The 22,164-nt window shown below is 40.1% G+C and overlaps 1 protein-coding gene across 1 annotated transcript in view; it reads left to right on the top strand.

Moving 5' to 3' along the window:
- The window catches only part of EHBP1 (EH domain binding protein 1), a 362,056-nt gene that overhangs the window by 338,717 nt on the left and 1,175 nt on the right, over nt 1–22,164 (top strand). The window contains 1 exon segment of the mRNA XM_018555921.1: nt 19,572–19,686. Coding sequence (XP_018411423.1) covers nt 19,572–19,686 — 115 coding nt within the window.

Below are 22,164 nucleotides of genomic sequence, written 5' to 3'. Positions count from 1 at the left end.
TGTGGGCGGGCGTGTGGGCGGGGCGGGAGCTGCGGCCGGTCTTTAGATTCAAAATTCAGTTTATGTGCAGCTACCCCGAAAGTAAGACCTAGCGGATTTCTGTAATATAAGACCTACCACCGAACTAGGTCTTATTTTCGGGGTAGGTCTTATATTACAGAAATCCCCGAAGATAGCGCTAGGTCTTACTTTCGGGGTAGGTCTTACTTTCGGGGAAACACGGTAGTAGATCATGTTGCATTGTCGAGGCTGGAGACATAGGTCATTTGTCTCAAAGAAAACTGTCAAAGAAATACAGATTTATTTTTGACCACCTTCATTCCAGAATTGTTCACTCCAGTCCTTTTAATTATTTGTGCTGCAGAAACTGAGCTGTGTCAGTTTAGTACTTAGACACTCACAAGATTGCAGGATCCGAATGTGCAAAGTGACACTAAACTCAAGAGTTAAATCTTAAAAATGCATTCAAGTACCCTATTAACAAAAATGTATCTTATTTGTGTATCCCTCAGCTGTAGATCCTCAAATCATCTCTGAATTGGTGCTGACATTGTCCTTCCTTCTGGAGGGTGGCTACTTTTGTTCCCTATGGTCCCTGTGTGTGTTGTAAAGTAGCCACCACTCCAAGCTCACTCCTGTGATGGACTGCAATCTCAATACAAAGTAGTAAACTAAACATGAGATTGTAGTCCAGCACGGGAGAGAACTTGGAGTGGTGGCTACTTTACAACACACACAGGGACCATAGAGAACATAAGTAGTCACCCTCCAGAAGGAAGGACAGTGTCAGCACCAATTCAGAGATGATTTGAAGCTCTACAGCCGAGTGATACACAAATAAGATGCATTTCTGTTACTAGTTCGGGTACTTAAATGTTATAAGATTTTACTTGTAAGTTTGGTGTCACTTTAATGTGACATGCCACAAACAAAACATGCATGCTGTACTAATAAATGGGAAGAGAAATAGACCTGCCACGTGACAGCGGCCTGTGTCAGGTTTTTCTTTTTACGGAGTATAGATCTCTGTCTGTCCCAAGCATTTTTAAATCCACTGACTTACTACTTCTGCTGGAAGTCTGTTCTATGCAGAATTATGGTAAAATCATAAGGTTAGTTTTGAACTTTCCTCCAGCTGGTTTGAGGCTATGCCCCCTTGTTCTTGACTTCCTAACTTCATTTTGAAAATACTGCCCTCCTGAACCTTATTCACACCCTTAATTTGTTTTAATGTTTTAGCCATGTCCACCCTTTCCCCTCTGTTCATAGACTGTACAAATTATTTCACCTGTGCAATCTGAATGGTATCTATGGGTAACACTTGGGTCCCCATTTGCTTCATTTATTTTACTTTAGCAGGCTGTGGGGTGGTTTGACCATAAGGTCCAGTGAGAACAGAAGAGCTTCCATTGCGGATACTACATTTCAATCGTAATTTCTTGGTGCCAGAGAAAAGTGACATTGCTCAGGTTGATCCCATTGTTCATGGATGTGATACAAAACTGAGATAGAAAATGCCTTAAAGAACTCCTGTTTATGCTGCCTATAGCAACCAGTCCATCTGAAAATGAAAGAGAGAAGCTGATTGGGATTTATCTTTTTAATGAACAGGTGCATTGGTTGTACAACAGTCCTCTATTGAGGCATGTGCTGCAGAGAGTGCCAAGTCAGTTTATAACTGTTCTCATGCTGAATTTCCTTAAAGGAAAAGAAAAAAGGAAACCTTTCTCATGCTCATTAAACACATCATGCATGTCTATTGTTTGTTTCTTTGTAACTGTTTTATTACAGCTTGTCAATTTCACACCACTCTAGAATAAAAAAAAGTCCTACCTGTTTGTGTGCATATGCATTCTAGAAAGTGACTTATTAGAGGTTACACCACAGTAGTGTTCCACTATGACCTCCAAGACCTCTGACAAAGGTCAGTCCACTGGGATACTGAAAGGCACTACTTTGCTTCTGTTTTACTCTTTATATTGCTTTTGGATGTAGCAGTCGAAACTTTTCATCCTAAGGCCAATGTTGTTCCTGAAAGCCTTGTAGACTGGTCAGTTTTAAAGTGCACCTATAAATAAAAGGTTTTTTTTTCCGCTTTCTATGGCGTGGGTAATGGTTCATACCCTTGTACATTTCTTTTTTTTATTTTATTTAAGGAGATTTCCTTTAAAGTTTAACTCCAGACATATACAAAAGACACAAAATAATTCAGCTGTGTTTTTATTAATACATAATTAAATGCATTTTTCATGCAACCAGTGGAAGTACCTGCATTTGACTTGTTATGAACCTTTTGTAATCCCCTGTACAGCAGAGCTCAGGCAGGGAGAGGGAGAAGCAGCACAGGTAGCCAGTCAGTTGTGCTGTAGTGCTCACATGCTAACTTGGGACATGCTGATAAGAGGAGAGTGCAGAATTACAGATGTGCTCATTAGTCTGCCGCTGCTTTTGCAGTCCAGTCACAGGCTGGGGGAGGGACAAAGGATAAGTGTTTCTTAACTACAGAAAACAAAAACTAAGTCTCCTGCTAGACAGGGATGTGCTGTGGGGACAGAGCTGTGTAAATCTCAGGAAAGGAAAGGACAGAAATACAGACCTTTGACAGGTATTTGTATTTTCATCTGTTTGGCTGTTTGCTTTGTGTTCAGCTTTAACTTCGTCCCCCAAAACACCAGAAATTATCTCATAAGTACGGAGGCATCTTTTAGACAGCTGTCACCTAATGGGGGCCCTGATTGGAAAATTTACCTTTATTGCTGGTTTATTGCCAACCATAAAATCTTGCTTTTCTCTTTATTGTTCTATAAACGATGAATCCCCCTAATGAGGACACAGACAACAATAAAATCCTGTAGAGGTAATGCTATAATTAGGCACAACAGAGGTAGTAAAAAGAAGTGATGTACCAGTCAGTGGCGTCACAAGGAGGTGCGGCCCACACCAGGTGACACCATCAGGGGGGGGGGGGGGACAACAAAATGACTGTCAGTCATTTTGGTGTCACCCCTCATAAAATGATAGTATAAATATGTCGCTAGCACACCAGACGAATTATTCAAGCTAGCGTGTGCTGTCCTTCAATTGCAAGCGCTTTCGTGGCCACACACCCCTTTACCAGGCTCATAAAAGTTGAGCATTCAGTCATGGACCGAGAGCCCAACAGCGGCATGAAAGAGGGGAGGGGACCCGGCAGCATACCTGATCCTGCCAGTTCAATATCTCCTACTCTCTTTGCCGGCGTCCATCACCAAGATGCCCGCCGCCAAAGAAGTGCATCACCGTGCATGTACATTCAGCTTCACACCAGAGGGGCGAACCTTAATAGCAAGAGGCAGGCATATCAATCATAATCACAAATGTGGGCATTGTTCTTAGAGGTGTATAGCCTTTATGACAATATTTAAATCCCTTTGAATATTTGAATCACTTAAATATGTTGCCTCAAAAACAATGGTTCTATACAAACAGCTCCGATGAAGAGAACAGTGTTATTTCCCCGAAACACATTGGCTATACACCTCTACCTACAATAAACACATTTGTAATGAAGATTGATTTGACTGTCTTTGGTCATTTAAGTTCACCTCACTGGTCTGGAGTTGAATGTTCAGGGGTTCTAACCAGCTCTAATGTTTTGGCTAGAGATACGCATTAAGGCTGAATAATTATTGGCAGTCAGGCAGTTTCTTGTAATATATACCTTCAAACTATTTGTCTGTATTAGGGATGCACCAATACCAGTTTTTCGGTATCAAGAACCGATATTTATCTTTCAGTACCTACCGATACCGGTACTGCTGGGAGCATGGAGTCAGCTTTCATGGCCAATCAGGAAGCCAGCCTGGTCATTACCAGGAAGGGTCGGGTAGCCGGCTCAGTGCTGATTGGCCCAGAAGCCAGCTCCATGCTCTTTGGCCTGCTCCATGCTGATTGGCATTGAAGCCTTTATGTTCCCTCGCTGCACTGCCGGTCAGAGGAAATCTCCTTATGACCGGAAGTTCCGGTATCGGGGGTAAGTATCGGAGCATTTGGGCGAGTACTAGTATCAGTATTGGTGCATCCCTAGTCTGTATAGTAATGGTAATATTAGTTAGATCCTGCAGTGTCTTACCAGAAGCTGATACAATGTTTGATTTAAAACTGAGAGGAATGTTTCATTGGGTTCTGTATCCAAGCCCTTAAACTGGCTAGATACAGGACTCTTTTTGTGGTTTCTCAAAATCTGTACTGCCTAAAAATACACTTCTTCCTTTTAACAACATTTTCCAATACTTAGTAGTATCCTAGGTTTTCTGATTTGTTCTTACCCTAGTAAACACATCAAATCCTCAGACCATCCGAGACCAGCTTACAACAGTGACATCTTATAATGAGGGCACATCGTTTGTCTCCTATGGCTGTATCACTCACTAGTAAGTTCATTACAGCCCTCACCGTGGTTGGACCTTGACATATTACTCCTTTCGCTCAATAATATGTATCTCCAAGAGTTTGTTGATTTTGATTCAGTACTTGCTTATGTTTGAAGTAAGCATTTTTTTTCTAAAAGGATTTTTTTTTTGCATAGGTTAATTTTTTTTCCACTTTTAGTTTATATGATAAGCTTTTTATTTTTAAAAATCAATATGTAATCCTGTGGAGGAGCTTATCCCCTAAAACCCCATTTGTAAATCTATTTTAGCTTTGTTACACCGCACAGTCCCAGTATTCCGTGGATTGATTAGGTTCACCAGCAGAATCGCCTGCTCTGATGATGATGCAAACTCTTTCAGGATTGCTAGTTGACTGGAACTAAAGATAAGAGTTGACTGAAATCCCCTGATGTGTGCTTTACAAAACTAGTGTTAATTTTCATCAGACCGTGGGTATGGCCTCCACTGAAGTCTCAGAGCAAGGCATTCAGTATATCTTGAGAAGTAGTATGATTGTTTTATTTCTTGAAAATATATCTATTGTAAGAATCCAGCTGTAAAATTATGAAATGGCTGGCTATATCCTGGCATCAGATTCATAGTCCCAGCCCATCCTTTAAAGGTCAGCTTCACTCAAAACTGCTAATGATGTTTTAAGTAGGAGGTGATCACTTAGGTTACCTGCTTTCCTCTTGAAAAAAACAATTGAATTTTCTATTGCTGAGATTTCCCTAGTTTGTTACAGCCCCTAGCACAACGCCTTAGTGATGGTGTCACCTAGATCTCCACAATAATTTATACATTAATAAGAATCCATCAGGGAGAAAGTTACCTATAATCTCACTTTAAAATGGCCATGCTGGTAGGAATGTATATAGGAATATACATGTTGGGTGGAGATGAGCTTCAATATGATAACCCCAGTTTAAATGGTGAAATATAGTTGCCCATACCCCTTTAAACAATGGTAATGAAGACCAAAAAATCTATTCTGGTAGATTGTAATTAATACTAACAAATATATGCACAAAATGGCAATTTGGCTACTCTCATACATGTGACAGATGAACGCTGAAATGAGCTGGTGAAAGGGTGAATGTGAAAGCTAGAGGATGCCTTGGTGTGCACTAGACAGCCTTCCTGGGAAATGTTCTGCATGCTGAAGGAGGGGCTCGCAGGAAGTACCAAGGCAGGTAACCCTTTCCTCATTCATTGCTCGTAAAGGTGGCAAGTAAGAGAAGCAATGTTTTGATTTGACAAGGAGAAGTGGAACTAAGCCTAATTGCTCCTTTCCCTCCTCTACATAAACAGATGAAGCCCAACCTTAGTGAAAACCTCTGTTTACACTCAGGGACTCTGCAGGGTGAGAGACCAAATGCATTGTCACATTGTAACCCACCAGCTTGCATTAAACAAGAAGCAGAAAGCGTTCCACAAATCAGCTTTCACTGAATGCTCCTTGCTCACATGCGCAATGAGAGAGATCCAACTTTCCCAAGGAGCCCCGGTGTAGTGTGTGCAAGTAAGAGGTACTGCACATGTCTACAAGTGACACCATGCGCTAAAGTGTGGGGAGTGCTCTGTTGGGTAGATTATACAGGCCCCCTATGATGTCTAGGCAGCTCTGGCCCCCTCATGCGACGACTCATAAGCTGTAATTTATTCAATTTTTGTTAATGGGTTTAGATTCATTTTTAAATAATTTAAAACAAATAAATTGTTTAATTTTTTTATTTTCCTTTACACTTGTTTTTCCTGGTGACTGTTTTTTATTATTAGCATTTACATAGCACTCAGTGGTGCATGAGAGGGCTATCCTTTTCTTCTCTTCCTGAAGAGGTGGAGAAGGAGGGAAGAGCTTCCATACTTTGTAGCCAATACGTCCAATATCTGCTCTGTTTTTGGACTAAATAACTCCAATCTGAAAGTGCTTACAGGCAGCCAAAACAAGAGGTAGGGCATCAGCTTATTTCACTAGCTTATTCTCAGTTGGGAAATCTGTTCTGTTCCACACCCCAAGTCTGCTTGGGAGGCCTCCAGATATATAATCATTGTGTAATCTATCTATAACTAGCTGAATCAAGTGAACACTTTTGCGTAAGCACCTTGTGTAAACAGCATACTGGTCCTAATTAATTTTATTTTGCAGTTACCTGAAAGCAACAAACTGGTGGAGAGACAGGTGCAGTTTAAATGTGGGTGGAGAGATAATTGCCTATATCTAGCATGTTAATATCTTTATGATAAACTATTACTAAACCAGATTATGTGCAAAGAGAACGCAACTTTAATACTATCTAAATAGCACATTTATTTCTTCTAATTTTGGTAAGAATTTTCACTGCCCAAAAGTAGTTTTCTTCAGAACATTAAACATACATTAGGCCTGTGCTCTCTTCCCCAACTGCTTGGATATCACTGCTCCATTATACCCGGAGAATACAATATTGTGTTGCAGATTAGTTGAGTGGTCAACATATGTTAATGTGTCTGCACTAACAAGAGTCATTGTGTACTCACAGCAAAGAGTCAGATTCAAACTTTGAGGTTGCTCCTGTCATTTTCCAGGACAGGTTGGAATTGGTGGCCGTGGGAAAATTACACTTGGGTAGATATAACTACAACATATCTTAAGTATGGATGTAGAGCTAGGTTCTTTATATTTGTCCTGTAACCATTGTCACTGGGGCAGGAATGGATGGGAATTCCACTCTTTACAGCTGTCATGTGGCAAATCTTCCATTGGGGACACCTGTTCTGGTGACCTTCATCTAACTGGTCATTTCCTCTCCTTTTGGAGAGGTTGCCTATCTGTTCCTGTTTTGTCTCCACCGAAAAGAAGTGAAAGGAAATCTCCCCACCAGGACACATAGGTTTTACCCTTTTCCCACTTAATCCAAAACTTAAAAAAAACAAAAAACAGTTTGGCCTTTAAATATCCTATAAGTGCATCCATAAATAGAAGCTGGTTTGTCTTGCCTGCCAAGTCTTTTGTTTAATTGCAGTTGATGTCACTGAATGGTAATGCTGTGGATTTGAATTGATAAATGCATAATACATACACTTTCATTATGTTCTGTTCTCACCATTCAATATATGTTGTGACCTGAAAGCATTGTATAGCGCCAGCATTTTACTCTGTTTCATTTCATGATCCACAAATTATACCTCAGTCTTATCCACCTTACTTCACAACCCAGCTTTGACTTCTCTCTGGTTACCTGGTCTCTTCTCGCTGTCTGGCCTGTGTTCCTGACCATTAATAACACCTCCGTCTTTTGCATGCAGCCACAAAACAAGTTGTGTAGACAGGTTATTCTATTAAAGGTTGTCTGAGAATATATGCCAGTTTTTACCCACTGGCAACTGCAAGAAGACCTTATTAAAAGATCTCTCTTGCCAATGTATTTACTATTTTGCAAAACATTAAATACTTGATTAGATTACCAAATTCTTTTAAACGATTTGTTAGATTCTGAACAGTGAGGGTATCATTTGAACAATTCCCAGGTTCTTCTAAAGCAATCTTCTTCTACCCATGCCGCCTCAGCAGGACTTGCTGTCTAGCATATTATTTGGGGTAGATAAAATCACACATTTCTCCGAGAGTTACTGCTGTCAAAAAGCTGAATGTTAAAATGCTGTCTTGGAGAAATGGCACTGGAAATCTGAGTACTCGGGAGGAGAGATTAGAAATCAGTAATGTATTTTGTATTTTTATAACATATTATGACACGGAAGATATTGAGATGTGGATCTGGTATCCCAAAGAGTCCAGAGAATTGTTATTCACATCAGGACAGTGGGGTCTGTGAGCCACGGTGCTGAATGGACTTTAAATTGCATAATGCAAAATGTTACTTATCCATGTGCACCAGTTAGTCAGATCTTATTGAGCAATGTTGAATAAAGCAATGCACTGACACTTGTACGGAGATTAAATTTTATGCCATTTATGCTGACACAACCACATAAACCCAGCACCTCTTTGTCCATGCTTCATATGGCCTTAAAGGGACACGCATCCAGTCATAGTTGAACATTAAGCCTTAAAAGACATGCTATGTAAGCAACTTTACCTTCCCAGGGCTTCTGTTTTTCATCCAGTCATAACTACAGGCTACCCTGCTGCCTAAAACCACTTTGTTTCTGGGAACACAGGGCTTGTGCCAGTGAATGTGTAGAAGTAATAGAAAGTCACTCGCACTCCAGCTCAATTCTCAGTCAATATTTATTGACCATGGTTATGTCACATTGTAACGCGACGTTTCGGAAACCGTGTGGTCCCTTCTTTAGGCAAACAAAGTGTAAACCCCCAAAAAATTTGCATATATATATATAACAGTGAAAAACAATGAACCAATCAAAAACTTGTTCCACTGCCCTTTTGTTGCCACAGATACCTGTGTAGGACAGGTATCCTAACCCCATCTGTCGTGGGGTTCTTAATGTCATTCAGGCAAAGTTGCACAGAACAGAATCATATGAGAAAAGGCTGCAGTCCAAGTCAGAGACACAAGAAGCAGTTATAGTTATATGAATAATCAAATTTTGTGGTTGTGTTCTCTGAGTTCTGCCTTTCGATAGCTGTTTGTTACAACTAAGTGTAGTAGGTTTGGCCAAGTTGCAGTTTGTAAGTATATCTGTCGGTTCTGAATATCCGGGAACCTTGTAGCAGTGGCCTGTTCAGATGCTAGATGATCAATCCAGTAGTTCCTTACCAACTAATGAGAAACACCTACATGGAATTGCGGAATACGTGTGGACACACCATTTATAGTCAGCTCTACAAGGTTCATCTTTGCTTAGTCTGGACCAATTGAGATTAAATAGAGCAGTCTCCTAACTACTGAAAATCTGCCAAGCATACTTGGAAAGGCTAGGGTCAGGTGAGCACGTTTCCTTCCGTCTTTGTTTTATTTAAAACTGACAACAGAAGCTCATGTAGTCCGCTTATATTACAGGACCAGAGCATTTGCCATGTACATCAACACTAAAAGGAAGTAGCCATCATCAACGCAAAGAGGAATTTGCAATCTGTGGTTTTTAATTTTAAAAAATGTGACAAAACCCCATGCCCATTGGCAGTATCTGGAATGCAGTAGCAAAGGCTTAGGCATTTACCTTAATTTAAAAGTAAATCCCGAAATTGAATTATTTTTCCCACTTGTAATTCTCTTGAAGGACCAATGGAAGACCCTTCTGACTCTACTATAATGGTAGAATTACAATGCAGTAGTAATGAGGAAATGCAGTCACTATCAAGCTGCAACTGTCAGGAACTAAATCTGCATTTTCTATCAAACAACTGGGCACGTTCACAGGCAAAAGCTTGTATAACACTAGTGTTTTATAAGGCTGAATAGGTGTCCTGGGACCTACAGTATGTACCCCCAAAAAAATATGCTTACTGTTTCATCTAATTACAAGTTCTTTCATCTCCCTTCCCCATTTGAGAAACAATGTCCTGTGCTTAATATTAAAAGCCATAGTAAAAAACTTATTAGTGGGATTGGATTACTAAAGAACTATTGGCTGTTTACTTAGTAAATTTTCACTTTGTGAATGAGGTGGAGCTGTGCTGACTTCCATCATTCAATCCTCTACAAACAAAAATCCTGGGTTTTTTGGAGTAGTCTTTGGGTTTTCTTTCGGTTAATGTCTATTGGTATGGTTGCTATATAGATGACCTGATTGTTAAATGGTGAGTGTATTCCACTTAGCTGTTGGCGTTTGTGATTTATATAAACAACAACTAGTTACATTTGGCCTTCACTAATGAATGGAGTGCTGTCAATATTAATTTCTTGGATCTAACTGTCTGAGGTGATTTTAAGACAGGTAAAGTTTTTACATCTACTTTTTGTAAATAGTTAGTAACAATTTGACATCACTAGCCACTAGTTGTAATCCTATACATACCAGGATGCCACGGGAGAATTTCGAGGGCTTTAAGAGAAGTTATTCATTAGAAACCACTTTGCAACTTAGTCAAATGTAAATATGCAAAATGAACCATTGATAGAGCAAATATTTTTGTCAGCACAAAGAGTAGGAAGGTTTTATTAAACAGTTTGATGAAGAATGCTGAAAAAATCTGGATGGCAGCTACCAACCTACCTTTGTCACTACATTCTCAAAAAACTATAGTAAAGTGGTTCAAATTGTAAAACGGAACCTTCCTATATTACAAGCCGATTGGCAGTTACGCGTGATTTTACAGGGGGTTGCCGTTTCTCGAGCAGGAGAGCTCCTACGTTGGGATCATTGTTTCCCCCTAGCTATTTTGACAGTAGAAACGAAAGATACACCACCTGGCTTAGTGTCCAGAGTTCATTCGGATGTGGGATCAGTACACGTCAGTTTTGTAATGTTCATAAGGAAACAAGACAGATACAATCTATGATGTCTAATAAGGTTTACCCGTTACAACATTAAATTGTAACAATTCTAATGTTCAGTACGTGATTGCCTGTATAAAATGTAATGTACAGTATGTGGGCTGTAGAGGTAGACCACTCAGAATTAGAATTTCTGAATATTTTTGTGTGGGCTAAAGCTCCAATTTAAAATGACATACTTATGTATTCTAACATCTTTGGAATAACCTTGGTGGAAATATCTAGTCATTTACGTTCCATGGTTTAAAAAAGATGGAGGGTTCTCAGCATGGTCGAGATTTGTGACATCCTCCTCTATGTTGGGAGTAATTTGGGATTTTTTTTATTTTTCAAATTTTGTATATCAAATTGAAAAGAACAGCCACACGATGCAAGAAATAGAAAACCGATAACTATGAATCATTTTGGATCTTTACATTACAAACCAGGATGCTTCATGGTCTTAATTTTAGTTGGAATATTGAGTTACATATATAGTGAATATTATTTTTCTTTATTTTCTTTTTTCTTGATTATTTTTTCCTAACCATTGACAACAACATTAAAAAGAATACCGAATAAAGTGCATATACTGTAGATCAGCAGAAATGGCAACACATGTGTCCATATATACATGTTGACATTTCTGCTGATCTATATGCGTTTTTATTTTCTGTATTGTTTTAATGTTGTCAATGATTACAATGTTGTTGATCATTTGCGGTTTCCCTTTTGTTTGGGTATTTTATTCCAGTTCACATTCTGTTAAGGTTTTGTGAGAGAGAATTGGGATGGACCCATAAAGGAAGGCAGCCCAGAGACCTCTTGCTAAAAGCAAAGGACGTAATTGGCCGATACATGTCTAGCGTTGATGTCTAGTGTTGATGTACTTTTTTGTCTGATGTGCTGCAATTAAAGCCTTAAGATCAGATCAAGTTTGTATGCTAGCTTTTTCAACTTTTTTTTTTTTTAAAGTGAACCTGGCAGACATTTTAAACTTGAAAAAGTCCAGATTAGTAACAGGCATAACAAGAGTCAAGATATTATCTTTGTTAGACAGAAACCCTACTTTGTGTGCCTCTCTGAAACCAGTTTCATTTTGCTATGAAGTGTTTTTCCTCACTTGTGGGCTACCCATCCACCTGCCACCCCACTGTCCAGTGAGAACGATGGTGAATTTAATGGGGTGGAGGTTAGGAAGGTCTGTTTGAGGGGAATCTGTCATATGTGAAGCAGAAATTGCAGTGCTCCAGAGCAAATTGAAACAATGTAGATAAATGACTTTACTTATCAAGTAATTATTAATGGAATCTCAGCGGTTTAGACATCTTTCCTTTAGATCTCTGACACTATACCAGAGAGTTCTTATACTGCTGCATGCCTGGACACTAGAGAAAATTGTTTAAAATGGCCATACCCAAGACAATGTTTTATTATGCTGTGTTTTTAAGCCAGATACTGCAAGACTCTGCCATTTTAAAACAGAATTATTGGAGATAATTATAAAATAAAAATATAAAAAAATAATAATTAAACAAATCATAAAATAAGCAGCCAGCTTTGAAAAGCCAGCAAAGCATCTTGGAAATGATTTTAAAAAGTTGGCAGTCATGTTATTGCAGGCTGCATAGTCACTGGTGTTTTTCCCTGCACCATGATTGATGCTGCATGTTATTTGTGGTGTATGGATACAAGGTGGCATTCCCACTCGCAGCCTGGCTTTCAGAGCAGCACAGAGCAGTGTGCTGCCTTGAATAAATTTGCCTTTGGAGGAGGGTCAGGGGGATTTGAACCAGCACATTCTTGTGCGGTTTGTGAAGATTCACATGGTAACCGCTGGTGTGCATTGTTGGGTTTATCTGAATAAGCACCAGCCATGTGAGTTTTAACATGATTGCCCAGGGCAATGGAGAGAGAAGAGACTAATCCAAAAGGACTGCACACACTCTTTTGGAAGGTGCGTGGGGGGAGCAGCGAGGACACTGCTGGAGTCACCAGCTATTTTCTTTTTTTTTTTTTTAAGCTGGTGTCCTTTTTCCCTCCCTGGTCCTCATTTGTTCTGCTATCTCCTTCATCACCGACTTCTCCCTCTCTCCATTATTTACCTTCTTAATGAGGGGGGCGGAGTAGCCCCTGGATGATGGACAGTTACAAGCTCCTGCAGGCTGAATGTGAAAGAGGTCACTTGACCAGGGAATCAGCAGACTATTTAACCCTACCTCTGCCTGAGGAAGCTAATAATTGCTTGCTTCAGGCATTTTAGTCTCAAAAGGGTTAACACTAATTAAAGGCTGTTTCCTGACTTTATTGCTGGTTTGGAGAAGTAGATATGCAGAGTAGAATTTCACCTGTGACACACAGCAGAATGCCTGGCTCAAGTACAAACAGTCTCAGGCCATGGTACTAATTAATGGGCTGTGACTGATTCTTGGGCCACATACTAGTTCCTGGGATACAACCAGATCTTGGGCCACATACTAGTTCCTGGGATACAACCAGATCTTGGGCCACATACTAGTTCCTATGATGCAACCAATTTTTGGGCCACATACTAGTTCCTGAGATGCAACCAATTTTTGGGCCACATACTAGTTCCTGAGATACAGCCAATTTTTGTGCCACATACTGGTTGCTGAGATGCAACCAATTTATGCGCCACATACCATTTCCTGAGATGTGACTAATTCTCGGGCCACATACTGGTTTCAGTGATGTGACTGATACTTGTGCCCACATACTAGTTCCTGGGTTGCAACTGATTCTCAGCCTTCAAACGGGTTCTAGAGATGTGACTGATTCACTGGCCACATACTGGTTCCAGGGTTGGGACGTATTCTTGGGCCACATACTAGTTTCTGAGGTCTGACTGATTCTCGGGCCACATACTGGTTCCAGCGATGTGACTGATTCTCGAGCTACATACTGGTTCCAGGGATGTGACTAATTCTTGGGCCACATACTGATTCCAGGGCTGTGATTGATTCTCAGGACACACACTGGTTCCAGGGATGTGACGAATTCTCAAGCCACATATTGGTTCTAGAGATGTGTTTGACTCGCAGGCCATATACTTGTTCCAGGGGTGTGGTTAACTTTTGGGTCACATACTGGTTCCAGGGGTTGTGTTGCTGAAGCTGTGAAGAAGGATCTAAATAAGTGCTAATATGAGTAAAGCAATATAATTTGTTTTTATTTCTGATCATAAATTCATATTTTAGTGTCCATTTCCTGGATCTCTATCCGTAGCTGCTGTAGCTTTACAAGCTATAACTGATATAGTGGCACATATTCCTTGTAGCCCCTGACGTATACATTAAATTATTACATGAATGATAAGAACATCCAACACGGTTTTCCAAAATTTAATGTAATTTGGCAGTCAAGAGATCGGGGCAAGGGGGTTGCAGGGTGCAGTAACTTATAGAACCCATTGCCCAATGGATATGAGTGCAGTGAAGTCAAATCTTTGATAGAAGACTGCACATGTTCCCTATTTCTGTTATGGGTTTTGCACTGTTATTACAGATTACTATTGTTTTGGGTTTGTGCCCGTCATCATTTGCATTTGTTTTTAAATAAGTGTGTGTTTTCCTATGATGTCTCTATATGCATGTATGTATGTATGTATGTATGTATGTATGTATGCTGTATTGTGGCCCTTACATGCCAATTACAGAGCTTACCCATGCTTTGTCATCTTCAGAGACGCAGTCAGATATAACAAGTAGCTGTGAGCCACACTAAGTATGCAAATCTAGCTGTGATTAATCCTATATTAAATGTTGTTCTGGCTAAATATTGTAATGAAGTGATATAAATTAAGCAGTCAGCCTGCCTTCATGCTGACTATATGATGCTGCAGGTGTTCAAGAAGACTGTTACTGAGCACATGCTGAGCACTTGCATCAGATATAGGTGGCCAACAATGCCAGCAAACTTTAGGAGTGAATGTTTTCTGAGACCATTTTTTATGCCAAAAAATGTTCTGCTAATTTCCACTAGATGCTCATTTGTGATGCAGCTTGCTTGCAACCCCCAGTAACTAACCACCTCAATGGGACACATTCCCATATGTGTGTGGGTAGGTATGTTTCACAAACATTTACTTATGAGCCAAATATAAAAGCAAAATTTGGCTTGGGGTGGCCTTACTGGGCAGGTCTGTCACTGGAAATGACAGATGAAGAGAGTGCCTGTGCTCAATTCCTTTGCTGCATCTCTATGACCCACAGAGTTTATCCCTGACTGGGTTGGCCATGTACAGTAGAATGTACACGGCAATTAGTTTGGTCCCTTTACACTTTACAATCTGATTGTACAATCTCTGTAAAATTCTCCCTTATATTTACCAAAACTGTGTAATATGAGGACAAACCTAAAACATTTCCATTCTAACAAAATCAAATCAAGCAGACCCTTGCACTAAATAGTTGATGGAAGAGCTAAAAGATATTGTCCAATCAGATTGTTTAGTGTAGGTGAGTTACCGAATAAGGCTGTTTATGTTTTAGGGAGCCAAATCACTAAATTGTGCATCTCAACATGTAAAAGGCAGAGTCACTATGACTGGAAACGGAAGAGATCTTAAGATCTATTAAAATGTAGAAATTGTGACAAGACATACAGAAATGAATGTGGCCACCCTTAACTGCCACTAAACACTGAACCTAAAGGGAATGCACAATTTGTAACTTTATATTATACTTTAGAAACGATAAACAGGAGGCGATAATCTTATTGGTGTGTAATTTATAAAACGCATTGTTTGTTGGTATAGTTTGTATGGGGATAGATTAGAAGCCATGTTTCCCATTACATATGGAAGCTCTGCTTTCTGCTTTGCAGTGCTACACAATGGTGATGTTTTATTGCGCCTTTTTACACCGAAGTTGGACTTGGCCGGCTCATTGAAAACAATGTGCTCACTATTTAATGAATATATTTTCTCAGCAGTTATCAAGGGAGACCAAGTGATTGTTCTCTGCCACTGAGCGCTACTTCTAGTGGTTAGTCTACAAATCTACAGTATGGAAGCACAAGCTAGTGAAAGTCATTTAGAAAAGTATTTTGTTGTAAATAATAACTCAAAATATGAGCAAACTGAAAAAACAATATGGAGGCCATTTAATTATATAATGCGTGCCGTACCTGAAAAATGGCTGCCTGTGAATGCAATACTGTCAATAGCAGCCCATCCCCCTGTATCATACGGAAGCAGCATGTGATGAAAGCTTGGTCCGGATACGAGGCCCAGTAGGAATATACACAGCTGAAATGTCTTGGGTATCCTTAAATCCAGGGTCAATGCACACCCATCTAATGCAGCAGAAAACCTGTTTCAAACTGTTCATATCTTGCTTGGTTCCTTTGTGTTGTAATTTTCTCTTAAAACAACAATTTGAGAGGCAGAACTGATACGCTATCCGATTCGGTGGAAAATTTGAAGCTTTCTGTATCAACGAGCTTTCTTAAATCAAAGGTGATGATTCACTATACTTCTGTGTAATGCTTAGTTCAACAGTGTTTTAATAATGTGCACAAAGACAAACACAGTGACACAGCCTTGTTAACATTGAGGGTTCATTTCTTGCAGTGGGCTTTTGATGCATTTTCCATGAGGTACCAACGCTCCCTGTGGACAATGCACTTGTTTGAAACTGCACCAAGAATGCAATGAACAGGAAAAAACATACCTGACCTAAATGTATGGATGTGAAATGTGACTTATACAGCAGAAGACCGAAAATATTGTCAGACTTGGTCTTTTTAGTTGAGCTAAAGTTTTATTTGCCAAGACATAATCTAAAAAAAAACTGGCTTGTAGCCCGTATTCAGAGAGTGGGAGTAGTGATTAGTGATTCATACTCTGGATGATCTAAGGCTGTTAAGGATGTACCCAAAGGTTCAGTGTTGGGACCCTTACTTTTTAACCTTTATATACACTATATAGAGTTTGGGATTAAAAGTACAATTTCTGGGTTTACAGATGACAGCTTGCTATGTAGTGTAATAAAGTCCTTACAACAGCCTTTCTCAACCTTTTTACAGTGGAGGAACCCTTTAAACAAATGATTATATCTACAGCTCATGCAACATTAGCTACAGCACATTGGTGGTCAATGAGAGAAATGCCCCTTTACACTGGTGGTCAGTGGAAAGCATGCCATGTTACACTGGTGGTCAATATAGTGACTCCTTTCTTTGGAGGGCAGTTGGAAGAATTAGTCTTACAACGGTGTTCAGTTGGAAGAATATTCCACATACAGTGTGGAAAATAATTATTTCATCCCCTGTGTTTCTTCTTGCACCACTACTTTGTTGCCTTGGCATTGGCTCAAATCATTATTTTTCTCACTGTATTAGCTATCATACTCATTGGTGTCAGAGGTAACTTACCTGAGAAACAAGAAGCTCCACTGGTCCCATGCCGCTGCCTCTGCAGAGTGGCCTGGGTGCCAGAATTATGCAGACCTTATCAGGCATGAGGTCAATGTGCCACTGCTCAACGTTGGAGGAACCCTGGTTTAGAGAAGTTCCCTTACTAGATGTCTCCAACTTACAAGCATACCTGAATGCCCTGTTTGATTGGGCAACTATTTGGTAAATTTAGGTTTACAGTTAATAAATGTAAAAGTTATGCACTTAAGGGCTAAAAACATGCATGGTGATACACTCTTGGATGAGTACAACTGGGGGAAGTCAATAATGGAAAAGGATTTGGGTGTACTGGAAGATCATAGACTTAATAATATTGTGCAATGCCAAGCTACAGTTTCTAAAGCAAGCAAAATCCTTTCTTGTATTTAAAGATCAAGTGGTGTAAATGAATTCCCTAGCAGCTTACATGACTGCTGTGGGCCCCTGGGCAGAGGGGGTCCTGTAAGTAACAGGAGGGGTGAGATGTTTGTCCTTTCCTGCCCTTGCAGCCCATATGCAGTTGTTTTGCAGCTTCCTCACTAGCAGTGGCACAGGCACACAGGGCTCAGGATCAGTAGCAGAGGTTAATGAAAAGAGCTTTGACAGAAAGACACTACGAGATCCTTACAGCTGGGCAAGCCATAGCACAGACAGACAGACAGCTTCTGTAACAAGATATGCTCAGGTCGGTATTATAGTGTGTGTTTTGTGTGTGTGTTAGGGCCAGGTCACACTAATGATACTGTCCACTGGCAACAACTGCCCAGAGACAGGATCACTATGCAGATCTGAGGAAATACTCATCAAGCTCCATGTGTTCTTCCCTTGTTGTCAAGCTGAGTGTGCCACTGCTTCTTACTAATGAAAATACCACAGAAACCGACGTTTTGCTAATCCTGTCACTGAAGAAGTGATGTGTGGATCCACGTGAGCATTTACTTTGCTTTTCATAGTAATTCAGTCACTGGCAATTTTGCCCTGCCAGAATACTTACTCCTACTTGCCACCTACATGCAGGGGCATTCTTCATTCTACTTACCACCAATGTAAAGAGGCATTCTTCCTCGCACTTACCTTCAAGTCAAGGGAGCAATCTTTGTCCTACTGGCCACCAGTGCAAGGTCGCATTTAAAACAATATTTATTATGGTTAAAAAAAATATATGCTGTAGCTCAGGGCCTTTACCAACTGACATCGATCATTTTGACTATCACATTGGATGGGAGATGGTATGCTGCTGCTTTCCACCTGCGGTTGGTGGTCTGTTTCTCCAGTAAATACATGAGCGCAGGACAGCAAAGAAATCCTCATTTGTTGCTCATAGATGCCTTTCTTACTGTTCTAGGACGTAGCCTAAAGACATGTTGATTTTTACACTGCATCGTTCAGCCTGCTGACTGGCTGAATGTAAACTGGGCAATGTTTCACTAGCCTGGTCTTTACAGAGGAAAAAGGCAGCAGTGAAAGTTTGTGTCTGCAAAGTTGTTTGGCATAATTTACCTGTATATGGTAAAGCAGCTAAAGTTTTGTAAAAGTACAGGTAGGCTTTAAATAAATCAAGTAGTGGAAATAAACAATTGTCCTATCTAATTCTTTTCTGGCATGAACACTAGTAAAATGTTTCTAGCCAGCATTTTGCCATCTCACTGATCAACAGATATCTGAAGTCTTGTGCCTGACACTCATCTAGCTGTGCCTTGTATGTAAAGATTTATTTTGCAGATTTATGAACACTGGAGGGAAAAAACAATTGTCTCTGGAAACCAATGCATCAGTATATTTAATATCCCCGGTCCTAACTAGAGAATGGAAACAAACCCCCTGATTAGTTGCTATAGGCATCGGTTTCATTGTATCAGTTTCCACAAATCAGCCTTTAAGAGATGCAGTTTTTTACAGGAACATAAAGATTTTATTTTTGTATTTGTAATGTAAAGTTCTATTTTTCTTGTAAAGTTCTATTAATAGAAAATAGAAAGACACACTTCTGCAAACATACAATGTTGCCCTCCCCCAGAATCTGCTCTGTTACACCTACCCTCTCTTGCAAATGTTTACAGTATTACATACTTCCAAATACATTTTTGCGTTGTTAACAGTGTGGGGGTCCATGGAAAGCAGAGAAAACCAGCAAGAAATCACAGTTGATTTTACCAGCCTAGGCTGAACAAAGTCTGCAATGCAGAAACAGGTTGCTAGGGGTTACTGCGAATTGTTTGCGTACAATCTATGCACTAAGTTTATTAACTAAGCCACAGAAATCCTCATATTTCACCAGAAGGTGCGGTCTATTGACAAAAGATTGACACTCCTCAGTGAGCTGGGGGTTTTTTTTACTAATATACTTACTTGTGTTTTACAGATTGGCAAAAAACCGAAGCCCAGAAGAGACGGGAGCAGCTATTACTGGATGAACTGGTTATCCTGGTTAATAAACGCGATGCCTTGGTCAGAGACTTGGATGCCCAAGAAAAGGAGTAAGTTCCCACTGTCAAAGTAACTCTTTACCATCTATCTCACTTTATAATATTGACCCTGAAGTGGTCAGTTACAGCAAAAACTCCAATAAAGGAAGCTGTGGGTTATTGTTAACAGAGGCAGACAAAATGGTACTTAACTGGTGCAGCGCCCAAGTATTTTTCAGTAATCAGCCACCTTCTGCTTTCATTTTTCTACGATTTTAAAAGTCAGTGTACAGCTGTTAGTATCCTTCATACTGATACATGACTTTTTTAATTGATACCTTTCCATCCAGTGCACAGAGCTGCATCGGCCATACACATTAGATAAGCATTGAGGCTCTGCCCTCACCTAATGTTTTGTAGTGCTTTTTCTGCCCCAAAACATGTTTTTCATTTCTATGGCCATGCTCACATATGACCTTAATGTTGTAGCAAAACGCCCATCGCTGGAAAAAAGTACATGAGTTTCCTTTTGGCAGATGAGCGTTTCTTGGCCCCATAGACTTAAAAAATCTATATTTGCGGCGTTTTTGCACATTTGCCCATTTACATTAATGTGTCACAATCTCCTTGCAAAAACATTTGACTTAATTATGAGCATAAAACACTGTTGCTTAGGTGTGACTGCAGCCTGAAGTACCAAGCATGTAGGGGATCCCACCGCACTCCTGACCAAAAATGCCTCAACTTCCAATGGGAGGGTGGGTGCTAAAATCACAGCAGATGGCGCCGCTGGATCAGATAAACAAAACAGTAAGTCACCAGCACTCCAAAGGTTCTCCAAGCAACGTTCCTTTTAGTCCATGTGTACAGTTACATCACCAAGTGTAGCAACGTTTCGGAACGCATCCGGTTCCTTCATCAGGCAAAACAAAGGAACTTTGCTTGGGGAACCTTTGGAGTGCTGGTGACTTACTGTTTTGTTGAAGTACCAAGCAGTCTGACTGACAAAATGTATTTCCCCAGCACATAGACATGATTGGTTCTATACTGCAAGTTTGTGTCAACTGTAGCACAGTGGTTATCCATCCACTGATCCAAAAGAACAAAGGAGCGTCAGCTGAAATTACATGACCAGCCAAATAAAAGGCTTATGTGAATGTGGTCTCCTATTTTGACCAGTTGTCTTCAGAACAGGTTTAAGTTTCAGGTATCTGATGGTGGTACATCCTATGTGTAGGAATGTTTTTATGCCAACAGGAAGCGCAAGAGATAGACAATAAAGTAAGATGAAGAATTTTCTCTTAGGTATTGAAGTCTATAAAGGGCTTTGCTCCATCTGTACAGAGGTATGGTAGTGAGACACAGCAAAAATTGGGAAACAGAACTTCAGTAACAAAGTAGTTCTCTAAAGATTATGGAAGGACATGTACAGTATATTGTATAGGAGGATCCAAAGGAGGCAACTGACTGTGGCTTTTGCTTGCTTCAGAGCACAATAATTGCATGTGTGATGGAGAACAGCAGCAGATTGATTACTGGGTAGGCTGCACTACTTTATGGGGGTCCTAAAGGACAAAACGGTCTGAAAGATATAAAGAGAAATGTGTTGTGAGTTTACCCCATTTATAAGTGGCACCTTAACACTAATGACACTATTGGAGGAGCAGCTGTGTTAGAAGAACTGGGTATGATGGCAACAGTGGTGGGCAGTGAACATATTTTTCTACAGAGAGGTCCTCTGCAATCCAGGTCCAGCATGGTTAGTGAGGACAGTAGGGGACCTAGAGAATATGCAGGGTGTAAGATCCCAGAATTTTGTTATACCAGGTTCCACCTAAAATTATCTTCATCCTTTGCATCATTAAATAAATAAACTTGAAGTTAATGGAAGTCATGTTTTTTTAACAAGGTCAACTGACTGAGACATTCACAAGGCTTGGAATGATTGCATGCCTCTCTTTTCTCTGCTCTTTCCACTTGGTCTGTCACTTACCTAATAACTTTATAAGTATACAAATACTGTAAGGGTTGCACGGAGGAACATCGGCTGACACCAGCTTATGGCCATCAAGGAAAGTGTGTCACACTGACATTTCAGCAGGACTTCTCTATGAAGGACCTTGTTGTTGTTGGTATTATTTTATGTAGCTTTAGTTATACTTGACCTAATTTTTCAGGTTTTTTTAAACAAGTGCCTGCAATTACCCCACAGCACCAAACCAGATTCAAACCAACAGTGCAAAGTACCAGTTGACAAATTAAAGTTTGAATGTAATTGGCAATGCAGCAGTTTTTATTTCATACTCATTTACAACTAAGGACCAAAGCTATTCTATACGTATTTCCTGTACTTCTGCTACAATTATAAATGCGCCTTGTGAAAAGTATATGATAAAAAGTAGGACAGTTTATAAAGTATACAGCATAACACAGAAGATCTTTGCATACACCTGAGTGTGAACCTCTTACAGGAGCCGTATACGCTATGTGTTTACTGCTTAACATTGTTGGGGGGCGAAGGGGGGGGGGGGGGAGGAAAACAAAGTGGGC

This window comes from Nanorana parkeri, unplaced genomic scaffold (assembly GCF_000935625.1).
Source record: "Nanorana parkeri isolate BGI_ZX_2015 unplaced genomic scaffold, ASM93562v1 scaffold11, whole genome shotgun sequence".
NCBI classification, from domain to species: Eukaryota; Metazoa; Chordata; class Amphibia; order Anura; family Dicroglossidae; genus Nanorana; species Nanorana parkeri.
The sequence above is the reverse complement of the archived record's forward strand: the minus strand, read 5'-3'. Positions and strand labels throughout refer to the sequence as shown.